The 25,478-nt window shown below is 37.5% G+C and overlaps 1 protein-coding gene across 2 annotated transcripts; it reads left to right on the top strand.

Annotated features, from left to right (window-relative positions):
* Positions 1 to 1,264: 1,264 nt before the first annotated feature.
* LOC100261766 (probable protein phosphatase 2C 6) lies at positions 1,265 to 24,020 on the top strand. Of its 2 annotated transcripts, XR_009466535.1 has the most exons (8): positions 1,291 to 1,837; positions 12,040 to 12,321; positions 14,130 to 14,235; positions 15,026 to 15,350; positions 15,662 to 15,719; positions 16,257 to 16,447; positions 23,373 to 23,473; positions 23,565 to 24,020. XR_009466535.1 is itself a non-coding variant. In XM_002278107.5 (5 exons), the coding sequence occupies exons 1-4, from the start codon at positions 1,427 to 1,429 to the stop codon at positions 15,343 to 15,345; spliced, it is 1,119 nt and encodes a 372-aa protein (XP_002278143.1). In that variant the 5' UTR covers positions 1,265 to 1,426; the 3' UTR covers positions 15,346 to 15,350; positions 15,662 to 15,918. The 2 variants fall into 2 exon arrangements, 1 of the variants encoding a protein (XP_002278143.1); XM_002278107.5 differs by lacking the exons at positions 16,257 to 16,447; positions 23,373 to 23,473; positions 23,565 to 24,020 and having other exon boundaries at positions 1,265 to 1,837; positions 15,662 to 15,918.
* Positions 24,021 to 25,478: the final 1,458 nt, after the last annotated feature.

Genomic DNA, 25,478 nt, shown 5'->3' with positions numbered 1-25,478 from the left:
GGGTGAAAAACAAATTAGGTCAAAGTCGTCGCCTTCTCAGCTGAAGAAAACAAATGATGACGACTCCAGATTCGGAACCCACCCAAAAATGCAAATGAAGAAGATGACCCAGAGCCCACATTGCTTCAAAATTAAACCTACCTAGAGAAGAAACTAAGAAAAAATAGAAGGAAAAACTTTGGCACGACGGCTGACACGATTTACCACCTCTAGTAGTTGTTTCAGTTGTATAAAGTACATTCACTGTAGAGCACTGAAACGACGTCGTTTGAATTCAAGAAGAAACAATGTTTCAAAACCTCGACGTCCCAGTTTCCCAGCACACATTAAAGCAACGTAGAGAGGAAGCACCGATACGACATCGTTTTATCGGAACTGAAGGACATCAACGTCTTCGTTTCCCTGCGTTTAGAAAAGCGGCTTCAACACGCCGTCATTTTCCTGATCGGAGAAGAATTGACAGAAATGGAGTAAAGTGAATCCCGACACGACGCCGTTTCATATGGATGTGCAAAAGCGAAGGAGAAACCAGAGAAAAAACTGTGGCGGGCAGACGGAAACGTCTCAAAACAACGCCGGTTCAGTCGGTGCAGAAACGACGACAACCGAGATAAAAAGGAAACGACAAAAGTTTGTTGGGGCTAAAATGGGGAGTGACTAAAATTGAACGACGTCATTTCGAGCCCCACGCTGAGATATACAAACACCCTCAAAACAACATTCAAATTCCATTTCGGAGTTACCCACTAAAAGCCACATTAATTTTATGGGCATTAATTAACGTTAAAAAAAAATATTTTCTAAAATTAATGTACCATTTCTTGCCACCAGGGACTGCATATACTTACTTGTTTTGGTATTTTTGCATTCACCGATTGATTTGGAATTGATACATAAATGATATGTAGGTTTTTTTTTTTTGGGTTCAAATGAAGATCACAACTGTACAGCAAAAACCCGATCCTAGCCCTTCATTAGTGGGGTCCTTTTACTCCAGTGTGCCACGTAAGGTGATGCAAGGGTGGTGTACCACCACCCGAGCTCTATAGGTGGCAGGCGTCTGTTGAAGGGGAGGGGCTGAGTTGAGGTGTAGAAGGTTGTGATGTGGCAGTGATCGTGTGCGGGTGGGGTGCATGGGGAGTATGGTGGAGGACGAACGGGGAGATGCCACGTTGGCAACCGGTGTAAGAGTTGGGGGGTGGAGTGATACGGTGCCGTTTTGGGGGGTTTTAACGTAGGAGTAACACATGGCCATGCACGTAGAAGGGGTTTGCCACTAAGGGCATTTGCTTGCTCGGAACTTTCCACGCGTTGGCACAAACCCTAGCTCATAGACTCCTCTCTCCACTCTTTTATCTCCGCCGTTTCTCAAATCTTCAATACCTCTTCTCTTCTTTGTCTCTTGCGCTCTCCATCTCCAATTGCAATGGCACACCCCTTTGAAGCTCACCACATCCTCAACCTCCGCGCTCCCTGTGATTCCATCCGTCCGCCCAACGTATCCGGCAAAAGGCCAGCAAGTTCATTTAGCCAGAATGGGAATTCCAACTCCAGAAATGGCGAAGCTCCCATCCCAGTGTGCTCCAATTCCTCCCTCGCCGCCGGTGGTTCCGGAGTACCAACCTGTGTGGGGAAAGATAACAAAAAGGTGTCTTGGGGACGAAGCTCGGACGTGGGAAAACGGTCGGGAATGGAGGATAGTTTAGCCATTGTCCCTGGGTTTATGTCACTGTCTTGCAAGCAGGTCGGTGGATGCACCGCGCCGGAGTGCACTTACGCCGCTGAGGACTCGCCAGTGCACTTCTTTGGCCTCTACGATGGCCATGGAGGCCCTCAGGTAATTATTTTGTCAATTCCATTTCTGGCTGCCGCTTTTTTTTTTTCCTCCTTCGGCTTCTGATTGTGTACTGTCTCGGTTTTAATGATGATGATTTTTTGTTCATAGTAGTGATAGTACTTGCATCTCAGCACGGCTGTTTCAAAAGCGGTGCTAGTACCATTTCTGTGATTTATCCCTTTCAGTGAAAACACTTTTCAAAAATAAAAAATAAAAACGAAAAAATAAAAATAAATTGTAAGCTGGCTTTCGTTTTCTGACTTCAAACAAAATTTTTCTTCAATTTCTGTATCAATTTTTTTTAACAGAAAAAAAAAATTATATCACTTCCCGCTATGAGAGAACAAATCTACGGCGGCTGACTCAAATATGTTCCTGCTAAAATAAAATATAAAAAATGCTGGCGCGTGATTGTCACTCGTCACTCGTCGGTGAATACACCTTGAAACGTGGCGCATGGTAGTCGTGTCAGTTACCTAGGTGTCAGACATTACTCAAGAGGGAAGACCCCTCTCTGACCACGTGGCTTCCAATGAGACAAAATGCACCAACTGCTTTTGTCCCAGGTGGGAAAGGCTTTTGACTTGTTGAGTCTTGTTCGGACCCACAAAGTGGACCCTCTTCTAGATACTTCCTCGTTGTCTCAGATTGGTTGCTTTTGCATCGGAAACAGTAAAAATATATCTGGCAGCAGTAATTAACTAATTATAATATTTTCCCTTTTTAATTTATTTTAATCCTCAAATAAGGCCACACGTGTGGGTCCAGAGTCTCCAGGCAATGCAAGTCAGGTTCGCATCATCTTCTTTGGGAATAGCGCACGTGCCTATGGTCAGGAGTGTAGGCTCACACGTGGTGCGATTTTTCGGAGTGTGACGTGGTGGCACACTCAGCGTCAAAAGTGCCACATCATGAAGCCCTCTGCCTAAAGTAAAATGATATAAACATAATATGGTTGTCACCATAATATTTTATAAATTGGTTAACATTTTAATTTGAATCTTTCTTTTTTGATCGGTTTTCGTCACTCTCTTCCGGAAGGTATGACTCTCTCATTTTTAACATCGGTTTTCCCCTTTCACCCCTCACCTGGTCTGATCGACGAAACCCTAACCATCCGTTTGGGTCGAGGGAAAATTGGGGAAAAGCAGAGAGAAAAAGGGAAAATGCCTTTGTTTTCAGTTTTTTGTTTGTTCAGTAAAGGTGAAACAGTAAGCGACTTACACTCGAGAGAGAAGGAGGCAGAGACAAGGTATTTCATTCTCGTAACCATCCGCGAAACATCAATGAAGAAAATGTTTCTCAATAGTTTTCTGCTTTTTGATTCATATAGATTACTAGAAAATAGTGTTTTTGTTTTTTGGAAAATGAAGTAAATTAGCCTATGTTGAATGTTCTTAAATTATGCTTTTTCAGAATCCTCTGATTGTTTATTTTTCTGGTATATTTATTTATTTTTTTTTTCGTTTTCTCTATTTCATTGATTGTTTAGTAGCGCTTTGCTATTGCCTTTGTTTAATGGTAATATTCATTTGTTAATTTACAATTAATATTCATATATTAGTTTGTAATTCTTTATGTATCTAAATTGCGACCCTGTTTGGCTCAACGATTTGAAAGAACTTCCTGGCTGTGTTTTTGGCTCTGAAATCTTTATAGTGTTTGGTAACAAGCTAAATCATTTTAAAGTAGAGATTTGGAACTTAGAAGCTTTTTTCCAGCAAGGCAGCTTAACTTGCTTTTGCACAAGAGCTTACAGAAAGAGGTTTTTGAACTTCAAAATTCTTTTACATTTCAAACGACAGCCTCTTCTTTGTCAAAGTTTTCTCAAATATTCATTGTATTGGAAGGTACAAGAGAATCAAATGGAACTACGTATTTCCTTAAGGATGCTTTTGTATATCCAGCCAAATTACCATTGTCACCCTTTAGCCATCTGGAACTTATTAATGGATCAAGACAAAATAGTTAAGAATTCCTATCCGCTCCTTGTTTTCAATCTGACCGCTTTGGACATTACACTGTTCTGGTACCATTGGTTATGTGAGGCCTTGATTTGGTATCAGCTTGGTCAATATTTCTTAAATTTCCAAAATTATTTCCATCACTTTAACTCATTTACCTACATATTTATTGTTCACAATCGTTACTGTCATTCTAGTCAATCTCGATATCTACCCATGTCTCGTTCGACAATTCAACAATTTTTATTTTTTTAAATAACCAAGGAACCTTTCATGGCCAAGCCCTTAGGACTCTTCATGGGGACCCAAACCTCGGGATGCTGACTGCCCATCAACAACTAGTACCGGGTAAATTCAAGATATCATTAGTGGTAGGATTCAAACCTAAGACCATGTGCCACCTATTGGGACCACACTTCCCAATGCTCACCTTGACCAATTGGGCTACCCTAGCGGGTTTCCACACTTCAGCAATTGTGCACCATGGTTTGAAGTGTATGACATTTCCAATTGCTAGAGTGCCACTTTCGACAACATATTCTTGTAATCACTTTGAAGTTTGTTGCATGCATGCTATCATTCTAAAAAGAATATTAAGCTAGTAGGATTATCATTTGCCTATTCAAAAACAAAAGTTACCAAGTCTAAGAGGCTTAGTTAAGATGGTGGAGGGTAATGAATGGTTCACTCTATACATATGTTAAGAAGCTATTAATCTAGCGGAACTTTATGTTCTTTGAAAGGGAAATTGAGATTGTGGAAGAATTGCAATTTCATCAAATGAACAATGCTTCCCTTGTTAATATTATTGCATTAGAGATCACGTGAATACACTTGCACATGAATACACTTGTTGGTAGTTCCCCAAAAAGTGAAATTACCCAAGACAAAGTTCTACACAACAATTAATAGTAGATTCGGTAATGTTCGGTGTGTTCGACTCCAAAGGACCATTTATCATCTCATTGTTTTAATCCATTTGAAGCTTGGTTATACAACTTGTCATCTTAAAGAGAATTTTGAGTTGCAAGGTCAGGATGCTTACTCAAGTAGGATTAGCGATTATTAATGATTGGATTCACATTTACACCGAGAAACAATCAATGAAGTGGAACTTTGTGTTCTTCAAGAGGAACTTTAAATCATTAGCATTGAAGCCATGCATAAATTGTTTATGGAAATGCATGTAAGGTGAGCATATGTAACATTTGTCATGTGAGCTGCAATATTTTGTTGCTATTGTAGGCCTCAATGATAATTGTAGAATTATTATGCAAACCTTGGTCCTTGAGGCAACTTAAGTGGTAAAGGGTTGGGAGGGTTTGCAAGAGGTTCGAAGTTTAAGTCCCAATGGAGACAAAATTTATCCACTAAAAAAAAAAAAAAAAAAAATTCAATCCTCAAGTAGTTTAGTCTTAACACATATGTTTTAAGGAAGTAAACGTGCAACCAAGTTAGTAAATACTTGTTTTTGGGGGTATACAATTTGTTACAATTTTCTTTGCTTCTAAGTTATTATTATTTTCTCAAGTATGCCAATAAAACGTTTTAATGAGTATTATGTAGCCTATCAAAAAAAGTTTTGATGGTTATTTGAAATGAGACAATTAAATCATCAATTCATTGTTTTTAAAAAAATTAATTCCTAAAGAAATAACACTAATTACTGTGGATGGATAAAAACGAGACTTTAAGCAGCACAAATCAACTAATATCTTAGGGTGAGAAAAATGTGCCAAGACCTATTCTACGTCTCTAGGTTTTTTCTTAAATTTGTAGGTAGAAATTTCCTAATTTTTAAGGTTCCTTGGACGTTTATGTAAAACAATGTTAGGATGCTAATAAATAATCAATGAGAAAATTGTTATTTTTGGGCCCAACGTGGATCCAAAATTTTAACATGAAGGCTTGAATATGAATTTTCTTGTGTTGGTTGGACCAAAGAAAAGAAAATAAAGTTGCATGGTCATGAAATTGTGTTCGCGGGTGGTTGTGTTGCTTGGTTGCATCCTTGCTCTTTCACCCTAATTAGGTAGTTATATCCTTCAATAGTCATTTTATGCAGTACATGTGTTGCCTTGTTATGAGGAAAAGTCAATCATTTATTAATAGATGTCACTTATGTAAGTGTGAGAAAGAATCAACCAACCACATTCTCATCTATTGGGAAAAAGATCCATGATATGGCTATCTCTTATCCTATACCTTTTTTTGGATTTCTTGGGTACTATTGTAGTCAGTGAAAGACTTGTTTATTTGGCATGTTAATTTTTTGCAGAATAGGCAATCAAAGGTGTGGACAAGGACTCATGTATATTTGCTTTGATACATGCTTTTGTAGAGTGTAGTTAAATTCTGGATGCATCACTTATAGCTAATGAGGAGCAGTTGCAATGATGTTAACTAGGGCTTCTTACTTACAATTCTTGAAAAGATGATCTCAATTAGAAATTAATTAGATGGATTAAATAGTGCATATCCACAATAAAGTTCCTTGTGCTTGTAAATGGTATCTATTTTGGGTTTCTTTTCAAAGTTCTAGAGGTTTGAGACAAGGGGACCATCTCTCATCTTATTTATTTGTGTTGGCGATGGAGGTGTTGAGTTGTCTTTTGGAGAGTGCTAAGGAGGTTGGTTATTTGTTGGGCTTCAGGGTGGAAAGGGGTGGCAAGAAAGTAGAGATATCCCACTTGTTTTTTTTTTTTTCTTTGTAGATGATACTTTGTTTTCTTGTGAGGATTCTTAAGATTAAATGGTTCATTTAATTTGGTTGCTCATGTGGTTTGAAACCATCTCGAAGGTGTAAATGAGCTTAGAAAAAAAACGGATTGATCTAAATTTGGGGAAAGGGGTCACTAATGTGGATGAGTTGGGGTTGGGTTGCAGGATAAGAGAGCTTCCTTCTATTTACTTGGGTCTACCCTTGGGTGCTCCTTTCAAATCAATATGGGTATGGGATGGGGCAAAAGAGAGGTTTCATAGAAGACTGTTGATATGGAAAAAACAATATATTTTGAAAGAGGGAGAGATTCATGTTGATTCAAAGCATCTTATTTAGTTTGCCTATCTACTATATGTCCTTGTTTTAGTTCTTAGGAAGGTCCGATTGAGACTTAAGAAGTTTCATAGAGATTTCCTATGGGGAGGTGAGGCATTGAAGCAAAAGTCAAATTAATTGAAATGGATGATTGTTTGCATGGATGAGAGGAAGGGGAGACTAGGCATTAAATGTCTTTTATCACTTAATTAGGTTCTCCTTGGAAAGTGGAGTTAGAGATTTGCTTTTGAAGAGGAAGTTTTTTGGAAGCAGGTTATAGAGGGGAAGTTTGGGAGGAAAGAAGAGGGTTGTCATTCTTGAGATGTGAAAGATGACTATAAGGTTGAGTTATCGAAAGCAATTAGGAAAGGATGAGACATATTTTTAAAGTGAATAATAGGAGAAAAACAAACTTTTAGAAGGATAAATAGTGTGAGGATGAGTCCTTGTGTTTGTCCTTTCCCTCTAATATATGCTTTAGCCTCATCCAAAGACGCTTGGGTGATGGATTTATTAAATGAGACAAATATAGTGGGGTCATTGGAATTGCTGTTTTTTTTAACACTTAAATGATTTGGAGTTGGGTATTGTTGAGCTTTTTCTTAAGATTGCAAGATAAACCAATGAAAAGGAAAGACAATGATAGGGTGGTTAGGATGGATACGAAGAATTGAGTTTTTTTGTTAAATCCCCTTATTCTATTTTGGAGATCAATTTCTCTCCTAAAGGGCATGATTTGGAATTCTTGGAACCTGTCTAAAGCTAGTATTTTTTCTTGGGAAGCCAGTTAAGGAAAGGTGTCAATGTTAGATTAACTTCAAAAGAGAGGGGGCAGTTGCTAGCAAATAGATGTTGTCTTTGTAAAGATGAAGAAGAATCCTTCATTGTGCCAAACGAAGGGTTTTATGGCAGTTATTATTCTTCTTATTTGGCATAGTTTGGGTGTTCCCTTTCATGGTGAGAGACTCTTTTAAGTTGGCATGGTTCGTTTGTGAAAGAAAACTTAAGAAGGTATGGATAGTCATTCCTCTATGCATATTTGGATGATTTGAAAGGAAAGAAATCACAGAGCATTTAAAAATGAGGAGCAGTTTGATCAAAAGCTGAAATGATCATTCATAAGCAACCTTTTAGTATGAGTTAGGTTAAAGATAAAATAAGTCTTAATGTCTTTGATTGATTTTGTAGATTGGTTGGATCATGCCAAGCAAGAGAGTTGATGTACTGTTCTCTTTTTTTTTTTTTTAGCTTTGTTGTTTGATGCCCATTTCTTTTTTCCTTGTTTCGATAGGTAATTTTTTCCATATCTATAAATTTGATTGCCTATTGAAAAAAAAAAAAAAAAAACAAGAAGAAGTTTTCGAAGACCATAAGTGCTTGAATTAGTTCTTAAAGGTGTCTTACTTCAATGTTTTATTTGATTTATCTTGATATTTTCTGTGAATGGTTGACATTTCTTTATGATGTTTCTTGATTTCTTTAGGAGGAATGCGTCGTTTTTAAGGCTTTTTTTGGGCCTTTTGTCGTGTTCACCCCAAATTTATGCCCCTCCAACCCCCAATCCTACACCTCTCTCTCTATCTTTCTTTCTGTTAAGTGCCTATTAATATTTCTCTATTTTGTCTATCTAACAAATGTGTTACCATGTTGTAGGCTGTTATAGGCTAAGCCTAGGATGGGATCGTAGTAAAATAAATAAAACAAAATAAAAACAATGAATGGGACCCTACAACATAACATTTTTTTCGGAATTATTAAGTTAAAATAATAACTTCTAGGATCCATTAATTAAAGAGAACCACTTGGGTATTAGTAGAGCTTAAATATAGGGAGTTAGGAATTTTATGTACTAAGATTGGCTTAATTTGGCATTTCATGTTGGGTTTACAAGGCTGAGCGAACTTGTAACTAATATACTAAGATCTGGATTTTTTAATCAGTTGATTTAATTCAACTCATTGTTAGGGTGGATTGAGTTATCTTGGTTGAGTCTTAAGTGATTTGTTGAACTCTATAATAATTGTTTAGATTGTCATAACAAGGTTTTGCCATTGACTTATATATTGTCATCATTTTGTGAGTTTTCATATATAATGCTCCAATGGCTTGAAAAAAAATGTTATAATGAAAGTATCTGCTAGGGAAAGGACAATGCCAATGGTCTTGTGAGATTTTAGGGTTTCCTTAGATGTTCTTTTTTAGGTGACTGGTGAGTTTAAAAATGTACAGAGAGAGGAATAAAAATTATTTTTTATTTTCTTGACTGATCTTAATCAGTTGCTAAGATCCTACCAAGATCGCTTTCATATTGGACCTGCTCTAGATGGCGAATTAAACAAAACCCTTCCAGTTAGGATAAGTAAAAAAGTGAGCATTGTTATATATTTTAGGATGGATCCATCAGACTGTCAATTACTGATTTCTAATATTTTATAAGGACACTTAAAGTTGGAGTTCTATACTTTTAGCTGAAGACTGAAGTATGAATTTTCCTTTTTAGGAATTGTTTTTTGTTTATTGGACATGCTAAATTAAATTAGATACCAAAAAAAGGTGTTAATCTTATGAGATTGATATGGCATGTAAATTTAGGGAGATAATGCACCCTAAAAGGAGAGAATTTGGTTAAACTTTCTTTGTTATGAATTGATTTTAGACATAGAAGGGATTTTGATGATCGGATGATGCTAAATTAAATTAGATGCAATAGGGAAGTTTTAATATTTAGAGGACTGATGTGGCATGTGAATGTAAGGAGATAATGTGCCAGAGAGAGAGAGAGAGAGAGAGAGAGAGATGTTAATTTAGATAAGAGAGTGCGGTTGATTTAGATGCAAAAAAGCTTTATTAGTTTTACGGGACTGATGTAGCATGTGATTTGAAGGAGATAATGCTCCTATAAAGAGTATCCATGGCCAGATTGTGTTTGATAGGAATTGATTTTAGATAATAGAATTTATTCAAGTGATTGGGTGATGCTAAATGAAATCAGAGGCAATAGAGTAGTGTTAGTTTTCAGGTTGGATATGGCATGTGTGTTATGGAGATAATGTGCCCCAAAGAGTGCCCATAAAAGAAAGATCTGGAAACAATAATCAACTGAATGCCCCAATTGCAATATGCTTTGAAAGATTCTTTTCTCAAAGTTCTGTTTGATCGGTCCATGAATTGTGTATGGTGACCAATCCTTTGTTCTTAGAGTTTCTTGATTGTTTAGGGTGAGGTTAGCCTAGGTTAGGACCTTTGTTCCTTTTTTAATAGGCAAATAACTATTTTATTGCATTAGTCAAATGGGGGGGGGGGGGGGGGGGGGGGGGGGACTAAAGGGCAAGAAGAAAAATAACCAAAACGAAACCACACTAGTGAGATCACAAATAACTAAAACCGACATCCGAAGCAAATTTTGGACAAAAGAAAAAGGGATGAACAAGAGAATTAGTTAGAAATTGAATCAAATGGTTTACAACAAATAGAATGAGGCCATCTTACATTTTGTTTTGTTTCTTCCTCACAAAACTCTTGTGCCACCTCACACAGGAACGAACTCCATTGACCCATAAAAAGACCTACAAAGAACTTCCCCTAGTAAGCCTCCATGACAATTTGTCCTTGCAATCCCTATCTATACCACTGTTTGCTGAATTTACTTTAGTAAAAATCCATGTTATCTAATTCTCAATCATGAAAATTCCTTAAGAAAGAATTTCCAATCAAAAAAAGAAAAAAAATTCCTTAAGAAAGAAGGGTGTAAGTGCCTGCACCACCTACCTCCTCCCAAGCATCAAAACTATCAAAGCATGTTAGAAGCAACAATATAAAACAAGGAGGGATACAAGGCTCTTAAAATAGAATCATGACATCATAAGTCGTGTTGAAACCTCTCTTTCCATTACCCACTATTGAGCTGGTCCTATAATGAAATTTCTTCGCAAGCTTGATAATCCTTAGAAGGTTTAATCTGCCACGTTTAGAAATGTACCAATGTTTTAAAGAATATAATCTTTTTGTATTCTTTTTCAGTTTGCGATGTAGTGGGAGAGAGGTTTCACAAAAGATTTTTCTCAAATTGGAAAAGATTTGAAAGTAACACCAAGGGGGGGACCTAAAATAGATGGATGGCAATTTTCTAACACCAGAGCCCTACAACAAGACTTAACTGCTTAATGTGTTGGACCTCTCCTGCAAAGATTAACTCACTTTTACTCTTCTCCAAGTTGATATTTGAACTTGAGACCACTTCAAACCAAAGAAGAGTGTACATGAGATAAATTAAATGTCATGAGAAGTTTCCAAAGAGAAATGTATAATTAACAAAAAAGTACACAGGAAATCTCTACACCTCCTCCTTCTCACCCTCCCACCATGAATCTTGGAACAAAACCCTCATCCCCTATCCCACAATCAAGCTCTGTCACTATCACAAACAAATAAGGGGAGAGAAGATCACCGCTATCTCAAACCCCTTGAGCTTTGGAAAAGGCCATTGAGAGACACATTCATTAAAACAGAGAACCTCAATTTCGAGATGTAGAACGTTATTCCTATTAGTGCTCTTTGTATGTGTCCCATGAACATGGGGTGTGTGATACCACCTCCTCACACTTATCCTTGTTGGGTGTATTTTAGTATATCTCGTGTATCAGCAAAAAAAAAAAAAAAAAAAAAAAAAAAAAACTGGGTGGGAGGTAGCTAGAAGCGACTATTTCTATTTTTTTGGATCAATTATCCATGAAAAAAAAAGAAAGATGAGGAGGATTTTGCTTACAGAATTGAATAGGAAAGATGGAGTGGAGAAATAAATCGATGTTGTCTCCCTTTTGTTTTGCTTTCTTTTATTCTTTCTTTTTTCTTCCTTTTTCCTTTTACTCTTTACCAGAAGCCAAAGCTTTCTGTTTGCTTTCTGATTACAATTGAAATTTATACCAATCTGTAATAGTGTGATTTTCTACTTTCCCTGACGTCCTTTGATGTTGATTTGCCATATGTTTAGGTCCTGCTTATTTTGTTTGTGCATTTGCATTCAGATATTTCAACTTGACTTAGCTTTCTGTAATTTTCCTTTTTCACTAATTTGATTTCTTAATATTTCGTAGTACATATTTGAGAGTAGAAATATGTTAGTTAGTAATGGCCAATAAGTGCAAATGCCACATGTTTTGAATTAGTGCTGACAGTTCTCACTGTTTGGTTTTCATCTACAGGTGAGTTGCTATTGTGCAAGGATGCTTCATGAAATGGTCGCAGAAGAGTGGGAAAGAGGAGGTGGTGATGAATGGAGTAAACGGTGGGAGGTTGCATTACGTAGGGCCTATGGGAGGGCAGATGATGCTTTAAAAGACAAGGCATTAGCACCATACTCAGTGGGATCAACCAGTTTGGTGGTGGTTGTGTCACCCTGTCAGATCATTGCTGCCAACTGTGGAGATTCTAGGGCTGTGCTTTGCCGTGGGACTCAAGCAATTCCCTTAACTGTTGACCACAAGGTCTCTTCTGAAACGTGAAATGTGTGTTTCATTGTTGTTGTTTTGGTTATGATTTAGGAACTCACACCGAAAGTACATAAGCATTTAACTAATGTTGAATTGTTTTACTACACCTTGCTTCTTCTTGTCAGTAATTACACAAAAAATGGAAATACAATGAACAAGCCAACAAGGATATGGACACGGAAAATATGGCTGTGTTGAAATCAATAATCCCCTTCCCCCTCCTCTTCTGGTTCAGAGGTTTTAAATTTGTCTTGAATTCTAATATCTTATCTATCATATTTGCTTATATGAAGTTATTTCTAAGGCAAAGCTTCATTTGAGGTTTTTCTTTTGAAGATAGAAGTCACTATTCCTTATGAGAACTTGATTTGCAACTGTATGTTGTATTCCTCACTCTTGTGGCCTAGGCCTCTTTGTTATTTGTTGGTTCTTTGGAGTTTGGGATTAAAAGAATAGGGAAACTTTTTGGCATGTATTTTGTGAGAATGAGCTCTCTTGAATTTCATTGTGATATTTTAGTATAATTCTTGTGAGAATTGGCCTTTTCGGTATTGAGAGTAATTGATGAATAATAATTATTATGGATGAGATATTTTGAAATCTATAGAATGATACTTTTAGGGTTCAGTTACCACTTTATGTAGATTCAGGTGTGTTTTTTGCACAATTGTTCATATTTGATCCTCTATACTGACACTAATATTATTAGTGAAAAATGGGGGTTTCACAATAAGGAGTATGAAGAAGTTTGATCAAGTAGAGTTTTAGCTCATGTCAATTCTATATTTGAGATCTTGACCTTGGTGGGATCCATGCCATGTTGGGAACTTCATATCTTTGTCTCAGATTCCAAATTAGGAGGATTGTTGATTCCCTTTTTTTTTTAATTGGAATATGCTTTCTTGCTACTTTTCCTGGATTTACTTAGACGGCCTAATATTTTTGTACATTGCACATAGCTAACTCATTCTTAATAACTGCTAGGAGCATGAAAGTTTTATTTCAAAGTGGTCAAAACTTTAGAAGATTTTTTTTTTTAAGAATTTGTGAATGGAGTAGCAAGTTGTGTTGATGTGGTGCAATTTTAGACCAACTCAGATTTGACTTTTACCCATTTGAACTCCATCAGATCCAATCAATTTTCAGATATGTGGAAGTTTTGTTTAGCTGGTTTTCTGCATATATTTAGGGGCAGACTTTTCTATAATAATTAGTTTGAGATTGGAAGTTAGATCTTGTCTAGGTTTTGCTTATAGGTGCAGCAGTATGGGTTTTGTACTTAATGATCTTCATAGGGGCACAAGGCCTGATGAAACAGTTGGGATGGGTGTTGCTTCCCCTCCTTTTCTAATAAATCCTTTGTTTCCTACTAAAAAGAACCTCCAACAGGCCTGTTCCTCATAAGAATAGGATGATAATCAGTCTATAAAAAGGGTTGCATAATGATTACAAATTTGGATAATAAAAACATGTTGGCCTGAGCTCGTAAATGGTTTATCTGAACTAGAATTGTTTTAGCTTTCTATATAACTCTAATGCCACTCTGCTGTAGGTGTTCATGGATCTTTCTTTTTTGCTCAATCTGGGTGTTCTTTTTGTCATGTATTTGGTTGCTGCTAAGCTGGCACACTATAACTTGCAATTTGTCTCATTTAGGTCTTGCATTTAATTTAATCAGTATCCTTTTAATAGATAAGAACAATCAAAAGCATTATGCAATGCACATTTGTGCATATTAGCTGCATTAATCTTACCTATATAGCTGCTGCTATGGATCCTCTTTGACATTGTTTTGTTTGCAGCTTGATCGACAAGATGAACTGGCCCGAATTGAGGAAGCAGGCGGCCAAATTCTATATTGGCAGGGTCCAAGGGTAGAAGGAGTTCTTTCTATGACAAGAGCAATAGGTCTCATTTTTCCCCTATAACTCTTACATCCGCTTTTCTAAAACATGAGCACGTGATTTCCTTTTTTCACTATAACATTTTTCATGTTCAGAAACTGTTAAGCATTCAATATGCTTAGTTTCTTGATGCAATGTCTCACTATAACAGTAGTGCTAACATTTGTTTTCTTTCAAAAATAGAAATGAGACTAGTTGATGATGTCTGGACTCATCAACCTCGTCCACAGAAAAATTATAGGGGGCCCATAGCTTCCGTCTTACCTTGTAAAATAGAAGATATTCTGCATATCAGAAAGTTGTTAAGGGTCCATCAGAAAAGAAGTAAAGGCAAGATACAAGCTAAATCAAAATCAAAACCACAGGTGATTAAGAAATAAATGTAGTTGAAGGTTGTGATGCATCATGTTTCATGTTAACAGTTCTTGACAAGAACATTGTATATGAGTTGTTCACTTCATAAGATCCAAACTTCTGCTTATTTCTGTGTCAAAGAACTGATAATCATCACGCAAAGTTTACACTGGGGCTTTATCAAGGTTTTGTGTGAGGGATGTGCAGTAAATGGTATGTCCAGGCTAACTTTTGTGAATCTTCCGTTCTAATTTTACTGACTCATTACCGATTAGTGTCCTAGGTAAGTTAGTATTAAGAGTTTAGTTTACCTGGTATCTTAAAGCACAAATTCTTAAACTACTTGAAGTTCAATTGTTAGTGGTATTTTAGCCTGTTTATTGAATGATCTGTGCTTTCCTTTTTATTTAATATGCATGTCTGGTTTTAATGAGTTTCAGGTGACCACTATCTGAAACCATGGATTATTTCAGAGCCTGAAGTTGCTTTCACAACAAGGAGTGATGAGGATGAATGTCTGATTTTGGCAAGTGATGGCTTATGGGATGTCCTGTCCAATGAACAGGTGGTAAAGGTTGCTCGCAATTCACTGAGGGAGGAGCGCAGGAAGGCTCTGCTTAATGATAGTTCACTACCCCCAGCCCACTCTGCTGCAGATAGTCTCCTTTGCTGTGCACTTGCTGAGTACAGTGATGACAACATTTCAATTATTGTTGTCGACCTGAAATCACGAAAGAGAAGGCACCAATATAGGCACTGAAAGTGGTAGTGGGATCTCTCTCTCTCTCTCCCAAAATATGCATATATAGTTATACATAATTTCATATATACATATATGCTACTGGAATTTTTTGCGGTTCCCATTCTCATCATTTCTTTAGACATGGTAGTGTTAGAAGAGATGTGAGAGCACTTGAGGACCATGTCCCATTGAAATTTGTCTTTTGAAACCATTCATACATGTGGACATGACATGCACATGCAACTTTTTCAGTGTAAAATTACTATTAGATCATTAATAAAGGTTGTCAGATTTGTGTCTTCATATGTTGATTGATTTCTTGGGTGGTGTGCAGGGCTGGTTTTTCTGGGTGGAGAGGGGGTTAGAGCTTCTAGGGGAGAGCGGCTAATCCTGTGAGACATGGACACCTGCTTCTTGTTCTACCAATTGCTCATGTGTAGCTGCTATTTCATTTATTTGTCTTTCTTAATGTTAAAATCTCTGAAAAATTGTTAAACTTAAAACTCTATGGTGTATGTTGAAAACTTCTCAGACTTAAACCAGTTAGCATTTTGTTTTATTAGACGTGTGGAAACAGCAGTAGTTATTGTCTCCATGTCTTGTTAGTTATTTGTGAATGTGTTTTATGCTAGTTTACTTATATCTGTTCCTTGGTAATGCCATTGGGTGTTTAACTATTCTTGAGAGGACTCAATCCTCAAGCTCTAACATCAACATTGCTTGAATGATGCTTACCAAGCTTAAATGAGATGAAGACTTGCACTTGAAATTTGACGATGAAGACTTGCAGTGATTCAAAGATAGCTATCTGCTCTAGCATTCTTCAACATCTGCTGATGTATACCATTAGAAAATTATGATGTAGAAACCTTTTACATTAAAAATTAGATTCTGACATGTGATTGGCTTGATTGTGATGATGGCCGCAGGACTGAGTATCTAGATCTCTACAAGTATCAGGAGCATTTATCCATTGAAGGTTCAACCTGCTCTGATAGCAATTTTTATGAAGGTCTAGATTGGCAGGCTTCTAAATGAACCATAAAGGACAAGGAATGACTCTCTATTGCCAGTTGCTGAAGTAGTCTGTTAAACATGGCCTATTTCTGCATTACCAAAGGTAAAAGCAAATTTTAAACCATTCTGTTCTCCCACCTTAGCTGTTTTTGATATATTACTCAATTATTCATGATGGTTCTCGCAGCACCTTCATCTTAATATTCTCTTTATGGGATTCTGAGTAGATAGTTGAAAAGTTCTGTACCGTTTTCTCTCAAAGGAAAACAATGCTGCCAGCATTTTCAGCCCTTGAGGCCTGGTTCAAGTGGTAAAGGGTTGGGGATAGTTGTGGGAGGTTCCAAATTCAAGTCCTAATGGGGCCAAAAATTTACCTATCAGAAAAATAAAAATAAAAAAATAAAATGCTGCCACCATTTCGAATTATGCATTTGATTTGCTTTAAAGATGTCTAGTTTTAAGAATTTCCAACTTGATTCCTTGTTGAACTTTAATTTTTATGAAAGTTCAACCTTCAAACTCTTTGTTGAATGGTTCTTGTTACTGCCTGTTCATCTCTTCAGTTTGAGCTGCCTCTTTTTACTTATACTAATACCATTCAACTTTCTCCATATTACTTCTGTTCTTCCAGAAAATGCAGTTTGGCTTTCTTATTATCTTTTCTCAACTAGCAAAAGTTTGCTGTTTGACTTTTTAGTTTCTGCCTGTGCAACACCAAGTATACTGTCATTCATATTCTCCTCTTAAATTTCATCGCTTGTGTCTTGTTGCAATGAAACAACTTCATCAGTCATCCCTCTGTTCAGTGAAATGATGTGTTTCATGGTTTCTCCCTTCCCCATGTTCTTGGCCATTAAAAATACACTTTGTTATGATTCTGTGTACAGGATGTAGTCTCTCTCTCCTAAATCCCTGCTTTTCCCTATCTGCTTTAAAATGCATTGTTTTGAATGCTTAAGTATCATCTCTTGATATATAGAGTTCCTGACACTTGTCATCATCTCAGTTGCACATCAGTGATAAAGAGATGATGCCATGTTATTGAAGTGATCAATTTTATTATATGAATAACGCTGTGTATCCACCCCATTCTTCCAGAAAACTAATGCCTAAAATGGGAAGCAATTTTATGAACTTTGTTTTAATCGAAGTGTTGGATGCAAGGTCTTCTTTGAAATTCATTCTTCACTGTTCACATTTCTATGTATATAACGCTGCTTTCATTTATATATGATGTTTGATTTTTGCTCTCATTTCATGTGTTTTTCTCTGTGAATACAGTTGTTTTCTGAGAGGTTTCAGATTGACAGGTCGTGATGATCATCATGACTGAAGGGCTTTTAAAGCCCATCTGCAACTGACATGGTGCCTCTAATTTTATTCTTTTGGTTATAAATTGCTGGTAGCAAACTGGAAAGTCAAAACCGAGGTCTGAAACTAAGGTGATGAAGTTTGGGATTCAAGGTCTCCGACTCCTTTTTTTTGGTACGTAAAAGAGAAGAAAATGTATTGAAAAGAAATGCAAAAATAGCGACTCAAAAAGATACAGCATAGGAGCACCCCCCTCCCTGGCTGGGACAAAAAACAGCCTTTAAAAGCAGAGGGTCCAAAAAAAAAAAAAACCACCCTCAATGAGAACCAATCTAATCAATGAAACCAACTAAAGTTGAAGGACCATCTTTTATGAACAATTTCGTCTCCGACCGAAGAAGATAAATAAAAGAACTCTTAAAGTCTTTGAATGGACAACACAACTTCTTCAAACACAATTTTGTTCCTTAACCTTCCCAACAGTCCAAAAAATACGTAAAGGGTCTGCCCTCCAAACTTCCTTTCTCTCTTTTCCCACAAAAGATCTGTTCCAACCCAACAACATCATTTTAACAGAGGCTGGTAGCACCCACTGCACCCCGAAGAGAGTGAAAAACAATGCCCAAAGAGTCCTTGTCTTGGCACAGTGGAGAAGGATGTGATCTATCGATTCCTCATGCATTTGGAAAAGGTAGCATTTATTTGCTAGAGGCCATCCTCTTTTCTGAAGCTGATCCAAAGTAAGAGCCTTCCCCCAAGTTGCTTCCCACCCAAAAAAACTCACTTTGGGCTGCACACATGAATTCCAAATGACAATCGATAGGAAAAAGGTTGATGGGCCAGATTTTGGGGCTTTGTAGAGAGACTTAATAGAGAACTTCCCACATTTAGTCTCTATCCAAAGCACCCTATCTTCCACATTCCGCTAAACACTCTTCCCATTGAGACCCAATAAAAAACTGTTCGCCCCATCCATCTCCCAATCATTGAAGGGTTTAGAGAAAGGCGGGCTCCAACTCCCCTCTCCCTCAATGAAACTCCACACATTTTTTACCCAAACGTCCTTGGACGTAGATATAGCAAACAAAGTAGGAAAAGCAACACAAAAAGGTGAATCTCCACACCATCTATCCTTCCAAAATCTGACCCTCTAACCATTGCCCACCACAAAGGAGAGTCTATTGCTTACAATGTGCCACTCTCTCCTAATTGCTTTCCACAACCCCACGCCATACCCTCCCTTCACTTGCTTGGAGCACCAACCCCCTTGCTCCTCCCCATACTTTCCTCTAATCACTTGATTCCACAACGCTCCTCTCTCATTTGCAAACCTCCAACTCCATTTGCACAAAAGCGCCTTATTAAGAGAAGAAAGACACTTCACTCCCAAACCCCCTTTTCTTTTGTCTAAGCAAACAAGCGTCCATCTTACAAGATAAGTTTTCTGCTCAAGAGCCCCATCTTCCCACAAAAAAATCTCTCTGAATTTTCTCCAACCTCAATCTGACTGTCCTAAGCAAAGTAAACACAGACACGAAATAAATGGGCAAGCTAACCAAAGTACTCTGAATTAAAGTGAGCCTCCCTTCTTTAGAGATGTATTGTATCTTCCACATTGCTAGTCTCTTTCGAAACCTCTTCTCCACCCCATCCCATGCAGCCACAAACTTAAAAGAAGCTCCCAAAGGCAATCCCAAATAAGAGGAGGGGAGACTCCCGACCTTACAACCAAGTTTTGTAGCCAAAGCCTCCACATTTTCCACACATCCCATTGGGATTAACTTGCTTTAATCCAAATTAATTCTCAACCCTGAAATGGCTTCGAACCACAGTAGAGTCCAACTTAAATACTTCATCTGATCTTGAGAAGCCCCATAAAAAACCAAAGTATCATCGACGAACAATAAGTGGGACACATGAGCCCCTTCACCCCCTCCACCCCTCACCTTACAGGCTGACAAAAAACCCCCACTTACGGCTTTCCTTAGAATATAGCTAAGTGCCTCCATAGCAATCACAAATAAGTATGGTGAGAGTGGGTCCCCCCGTCTTAAACCTTTAAAACTTTGGAAGAATCCTAAGGAAGTCTCGTTAACCAAAACGGAAAAACTCGTTGTAAAGATGCACCATTGCATCCACTGGAGCCATTTCTCCCCAAAACCCATCATACCCATAATTGAAAGCAAGAAGGACCAGTCCACATGATCATACACCTTTTCTATATCAAGCTTGCACAACACCGTCCCCTCATTACTCTTCAAAATCGAATCTATGACTTCATTATCAACAAGGGCAACATCCAAAATTTGTCTACCCTCCACAAAGGCATTTTGGGCCTTGGAGACCACCTTACCCACTACCAGCTTTAACCTATTGGCTAGCACTTTGGCCAATCACTTGTACAACCCTCCCACCAAACTAATTGGCCTGAAATCCCTTAAATCCCTTTTTCGGGATCAAGGCTAGGAAAGTTGCATTAAGACTTCTAATAAAACAATTATGATCATGAAACTCCCTAAAAAACCCCATGACCTCCTCCTTCACAAACCCCCATGAGGATTGCCAGAAATTCATAGAAAAATTATCAGGCTGATTTGAGCCAAAATATGTGCTCTAATGACACATATTCTATATGATTTATGCACCAAAAGACATTCAAATCACCCAACTTGACCTAAATCAATGCTAAGGCCCTAGGCATGAGTTTAATTTGTACTTTGGAGATTTATCTCAGGTTCAAGGAAATAAAATGGTGCAAGTTGAACCACTTTAGATTTTGAAAGATCAAGAAAGGGCTAAATGAGGAAATACGTGAGTCAAAACTCATGGACCGTAAGGAAAGGCAAGATGAGGATATAATGCGTTCAGAAGATGGGAAATGACCATTATGGAGTAAGAAAGAAGGCAAGAAAACATGGGAAATGAGACATGAAGCAAGATTCAGCTGCATGGAAATTTAGAACTCAAAAATTTGATGACATTATATATTCTGATTTTGAGGACAAATTTAGAGCACTTCCTGGAGTCCATTGTATACATACTATATATCGTTTCGAAGCTCGGGAAGTCAAGAGTCCAACGCTTCAAACGGTGTGCAAATCGGAGCTGAAATGAAGAAATTATGGCCATTTGAAGACAACTGCACCAAGTTGGAGGGTCATTTCGAAATTCAACTTATGAATTGGAAATCCACTTCGAAATGACACCAATTTCGAATTCACCCACTGCCACTTTGATGTTTTGCCTCCTCTACCTTGGGAATTGCATCTATTCAACTTATGAATTCGAAATCCACTTCGAAATGACACCAATTTCGAATTCACACACTGCCGCTTTGATGTTTCGCCCCCTCTACCTCGGGAATGGCATCTAGGGCACTCCATCCGCCCTAAGTGGACCCCACACGACTAGAAATCACCATTTTATTATTTTTTATTTTTAGAAAATTATTTTGTAATAAGTGGCCAATGAGAGTGTGTCTTATGTTAGGTAAATGATGGTATTATATGAACTCTCTCAATTCTAGGTTTTAGGGATCTGGGATCTTTTTCCGGAGAGTTTGACATTGAAGGTGGAAGAAGACGAGAACTTTGGTTTATTTTCTTTTTCTTCTTTATTAAATATATTGTTTTTAGTTTCTTTTAATTCAAATTATGGATTTTTACCCTATTATGGATTGTGAATGTGACATCACCCCCATGAGAGGCTAAGAGCCAACTTGGGGCTTGAAGCATGAAAACCTAAGACCTAGGGAACCTATAGGGACAATGGTTAAATTATTATAATAATGAGATTAATTATTGGTTGGGTGACAATTTATCATTTTTTTATCCTATCCTTGTGAGTTCGTTTAGGGAATGATACGGTAGGTTATTACTTGATACTAGTGATTCTTAGTAATTCTTGATCATTAGTTATCCGCGTCTTCCCTAACGTTATTTGCCCCTAAACAAAGCTATAAGGAGTAGGAAGGGTTAAAAAGTCAAATCTTAAATTGGCAATCAATCTCATTCATTTGATGGTTTTAGGAATCTGTTTTAAAAAGGAAAAATTGGGTTTCGGATGCAATTTTGAGTTATAGAACTCAACTTGATCGCGAGCGGCCAAGGATCCCAAAACCCTAAGATCATATTACTTAAAAGACCCTTATTTTCTCTAATTTCTATACCCTAGGTTGGATTGTGGAAAACCCCAAACTTGAATCAATTGAATTTAAAATCAATATTCATTTTTTTTTATTAATTTAATTTCTTTTACTTAGTTTCACATTATTCACATATTGTTTTTCACTTTAGGATTTAAACAAAAGCAATTCATTTATTCTAGTATTGACAATTTCCAATAGCCAGTCCTTGAGGACGATACCCGGAATACTACAAAAGCCGTAGTGACTCTTTCTCTAGTTTTTTTTTTTACCAAAGTTGCTACGTAAAAATGCTAAGTATTTTGGTACAATAGAGAAGTTCGGTCACAGACCCAAGCGCTTTATCCTCACTAAAGCCCTTAAGAGCCTTGAAAACCTCTTTTTCAGAAAAAGGCTCCTCCAGCCTCACCCTTTCAACAGCCTCCAACCTCGCCAAAAATAGGCCACTAATACTGGGCCTCCACCCTCCTACAGCAGACAACAGAAACTTAATCTCATTCACCACTCCTTCTTTGATCTCATTCTCCTTTGTTAACCAAACACCATTGATTTTAACCTGTGCCATTGAACTCTTCCTCTTGCGCACATTAGCCATCTTGTGGAAAAATCTAATATTTCTATCCCCCTTTTTCAGCCACAATTCCCTTGATTTTTGCCTCCAAGAAATTTCTTCTAGGAGAACCCACTTTTTAAAACCTTCCTTTGCACCTCTCCTAGCTTCCAACTCATGAACAACAAGTGGCTGAGCAACCTCTACTTTGTCCCAAAATTCCACCTAATTCAAAGCCAAATCCTTATTAACTTCAACATTGCCAAAGACATTCTTGTTCCATTCTCTCAATAATGGCTTCAAGGCTTTCAGCTTCGCAACCAAAACAAAACTAGTAGTTCCACTAAAATTGAGACTCTCCCACCAAGCCTGCAACTTAACCTTGAAGCCCTCCTTCAACCACATGTTCTTGAATCTAAAAGGCATTGGGCCTCTCCTCACACCACACCCCCCCATCTACCAAAATTGGAGAATGATCCGAAACCGGTTTAGGGAGGACATACTGAACAACCCTTGTAAAGCAACCTTCCCAATCCTCCAAAACCAAAAACCGATTGAGCCTAGAATTAGACTGATTGTTCAAGGCCCCCCACCAAGTGTAAGAACCTCCCTGCAGAGGTAGGTCTCTTAGCTCTAAATCCTCTATAATCTTAGAGAATCTCCTTTAGGACTCTTTCCCATCAAAAAATAATGTTGCCTGGAATGTGGATTGAAGTGTTGTGCAAAAGCTGGATAGGGTTTGCCATGTAACGAATCCATGATGTGATATGAATCTATGATAGGAATTTGAAAACTAGGTGGTAATCCTTGTAGGGTTTGAAACACAATTAAAGAGGATATTACTGAACCTCAAACCAAACTGGTTCCTAATATCTTCTTGTTTTTTGGTCCTTTTAAGTTCCATACATATACATAGGTCTGATGTACCACAAATGTTTGTATAGTATGAACTTTCCGCATTATGCACTGCTGTTTAGAAATGATCTCACACTTTCATGTAATATTGTTTGCACTGAAATGCAGACTTGTGCAGCTTGAGGAAGAAAATTGTATGGCTGAAACTATTACATTTGTTAGAACAGTTCTAACTACCGGGCAGAGGACGACGTTTTCTTTCTTGAAAGGTTTACCATTTTAACTTTTCCCTTTTTGGGCCAATGCTCTATCATCACTCATTTTGGTGGTTCCATCATCATTGTGTTCTTACTTTTCCAGGACTGCTACGAGGATCATGTCTCATTCAGTTTACTTGGATAGAATTTCGGCAGAGGGAGCAAAAGCTGCCTACAGTGCAGATGCTTCAATAATGTCTACCAAGAAATGGGATTCTTGTGAAGATGAGTGGAATTGATGCTGCGAGAAGAATATCTGTTAAACGGTCAGTAGGAAAGCAACCTTAAAGTTAAACTCCTGTATGATTGCATCAATGCCCACAAGTTTGGATAATTGATTATGAGCACATTCTCGATGAGGGAAAATGGATATTTTTCAAGAAGGTTCCACGTGGCTAATTCTTTGATGCGGCAACACTAACCTCTCCCTAGACCATTGCATGAAACCATGTTCCTTTCTTGTCATTGAATCTTCTTGATTTATTCTTTCTGCAACCACTAGTTGATGTAAGTTTGATTATTGAATTCAAAGAAATCCAGTTTTGCCTTGGTTGTTTTCTGAAGATTCCAAATAATTTCACCTGCTTTTCGAAAACTGAGAATTACATTGGTGTTTGGTCGATGAAATCACATCATACAGCAATGGCTTCAAAGTCATGCCTGTAGTTACTCATGTGCTTCTCTTCCTGCCAGGCAAGACTGGAAAAAAATTTTCCTTTAGATTAATGCATAGCATAATGCAATTTGACAAAAAAATGCTACCAAACACTATCATATAGACTTGACAAGATAACCAAGTGAAACATGATGATCCATTCTTTCCTTTTTTTCTTTTTTTCTTTCAATTTTTAGGTCAGGAAATGATCTTAGTCGCTACAAATGGAGCCTCATTGAAATGTCTGCTTACAGATGGGAGTGCTTCTAGATTGACTCAATGCTGTTTCTTACAATTCAAGCTTACAAATGAGGTTGGTAACTTTTGTTTTTTTTTTTTTTTCTTCCTTTTCTTCTTGGTGTTGGGTTGGGGACATATTCTTATCAACAGGATAAAGAAAATCATCTTTCTATGAATGAGATTGAAGTTGTTAAGGTGATTGGATGGCTGCAGTTGGATGGACTAACTAAGAAATAACCTTCATATACAGCATGGAAGTCTCGAGACGTGGAAAAGTAAGGAAGATGTTAAAGATACTTGGATGATATGCACCTAGTGCCTATCATGCACTATGATACAAAAACATCGTGTCAGGGGTTCAAATTCCTCCTTGCCCACAACTGGCCCCAAAGGTAAGGACCTTCCCCCACTAATGTGAAGTGGCAGTACGTATAAGTTAAAAGGTTGGAGAATACGTGAACAGCCGAATACAACAATGAAAATGATAAGAAGAGATTAAAAAACTGAAAAAGAATTGTGCTGAAATATGTCTACATAGAGTAAATTGGTGACACAAAATCCTTCTTGCCAATACTTAGAATCAACACCTGCATTAATACTCAAATCCACTTGCAGTAATACTCAAATCCACCTTTATACATCTTCATCTGAACTACTTGGAGGCAACTGCATAAAATTTTAATTGGAACCAGCTTTTTTTTTTCTTTTTTCTTTTTTATTTTTTATTTTTATAGTAATTGTGGAAGCTATGTTGTTATTGCTATTAATCATGAATTTGACTTTTATGACAATATACTGTTTGAAATTTTTGGCTTCCATTTGGCTAGGATAAGAAGCAAGGGCACTGTTAGGTCATCATCAGTTTGCTGATGTAACTTTTTGGGGGTGATAGATTAATGAGAAAAAACCAATTTTCGTCTAGAAGCAGACCTAATATTACTAGCCGGAAGTGATCACTGTCCAGAGTGGGATTCTTATCAACATAGGAGACAGTGATAGGAAGAAAAGAATCACAATATATGCCAAGAAACACAAAATCATATTCTGATCCCACTCCACCCACCCCCAGCTTTTAATTCTTTAACAAAGGAGCAGATGTGACCACACATTGACAAAAGAAAA

This window comes from Vitis vinifera, chromosome 9 (genome assembly GCF_030704535.1).
Source record: "Vitis vinifera cultivar Pinot Noir 40024 chromosome 9, ASM3070453v1".
In the NCBI taxonomy this organism is placed as follows: Eukaryota; Viridiplantae; Streptophyta; class Magnoliopsida; order Vitales; family Vitaceae; genus Vitis; species Vitis vinifera.
The sequence above is the reverse complement of the archived record's forward strand: the minus strand, read 5'-3'. Positions and strand labels throughout refer to the sequence as shown.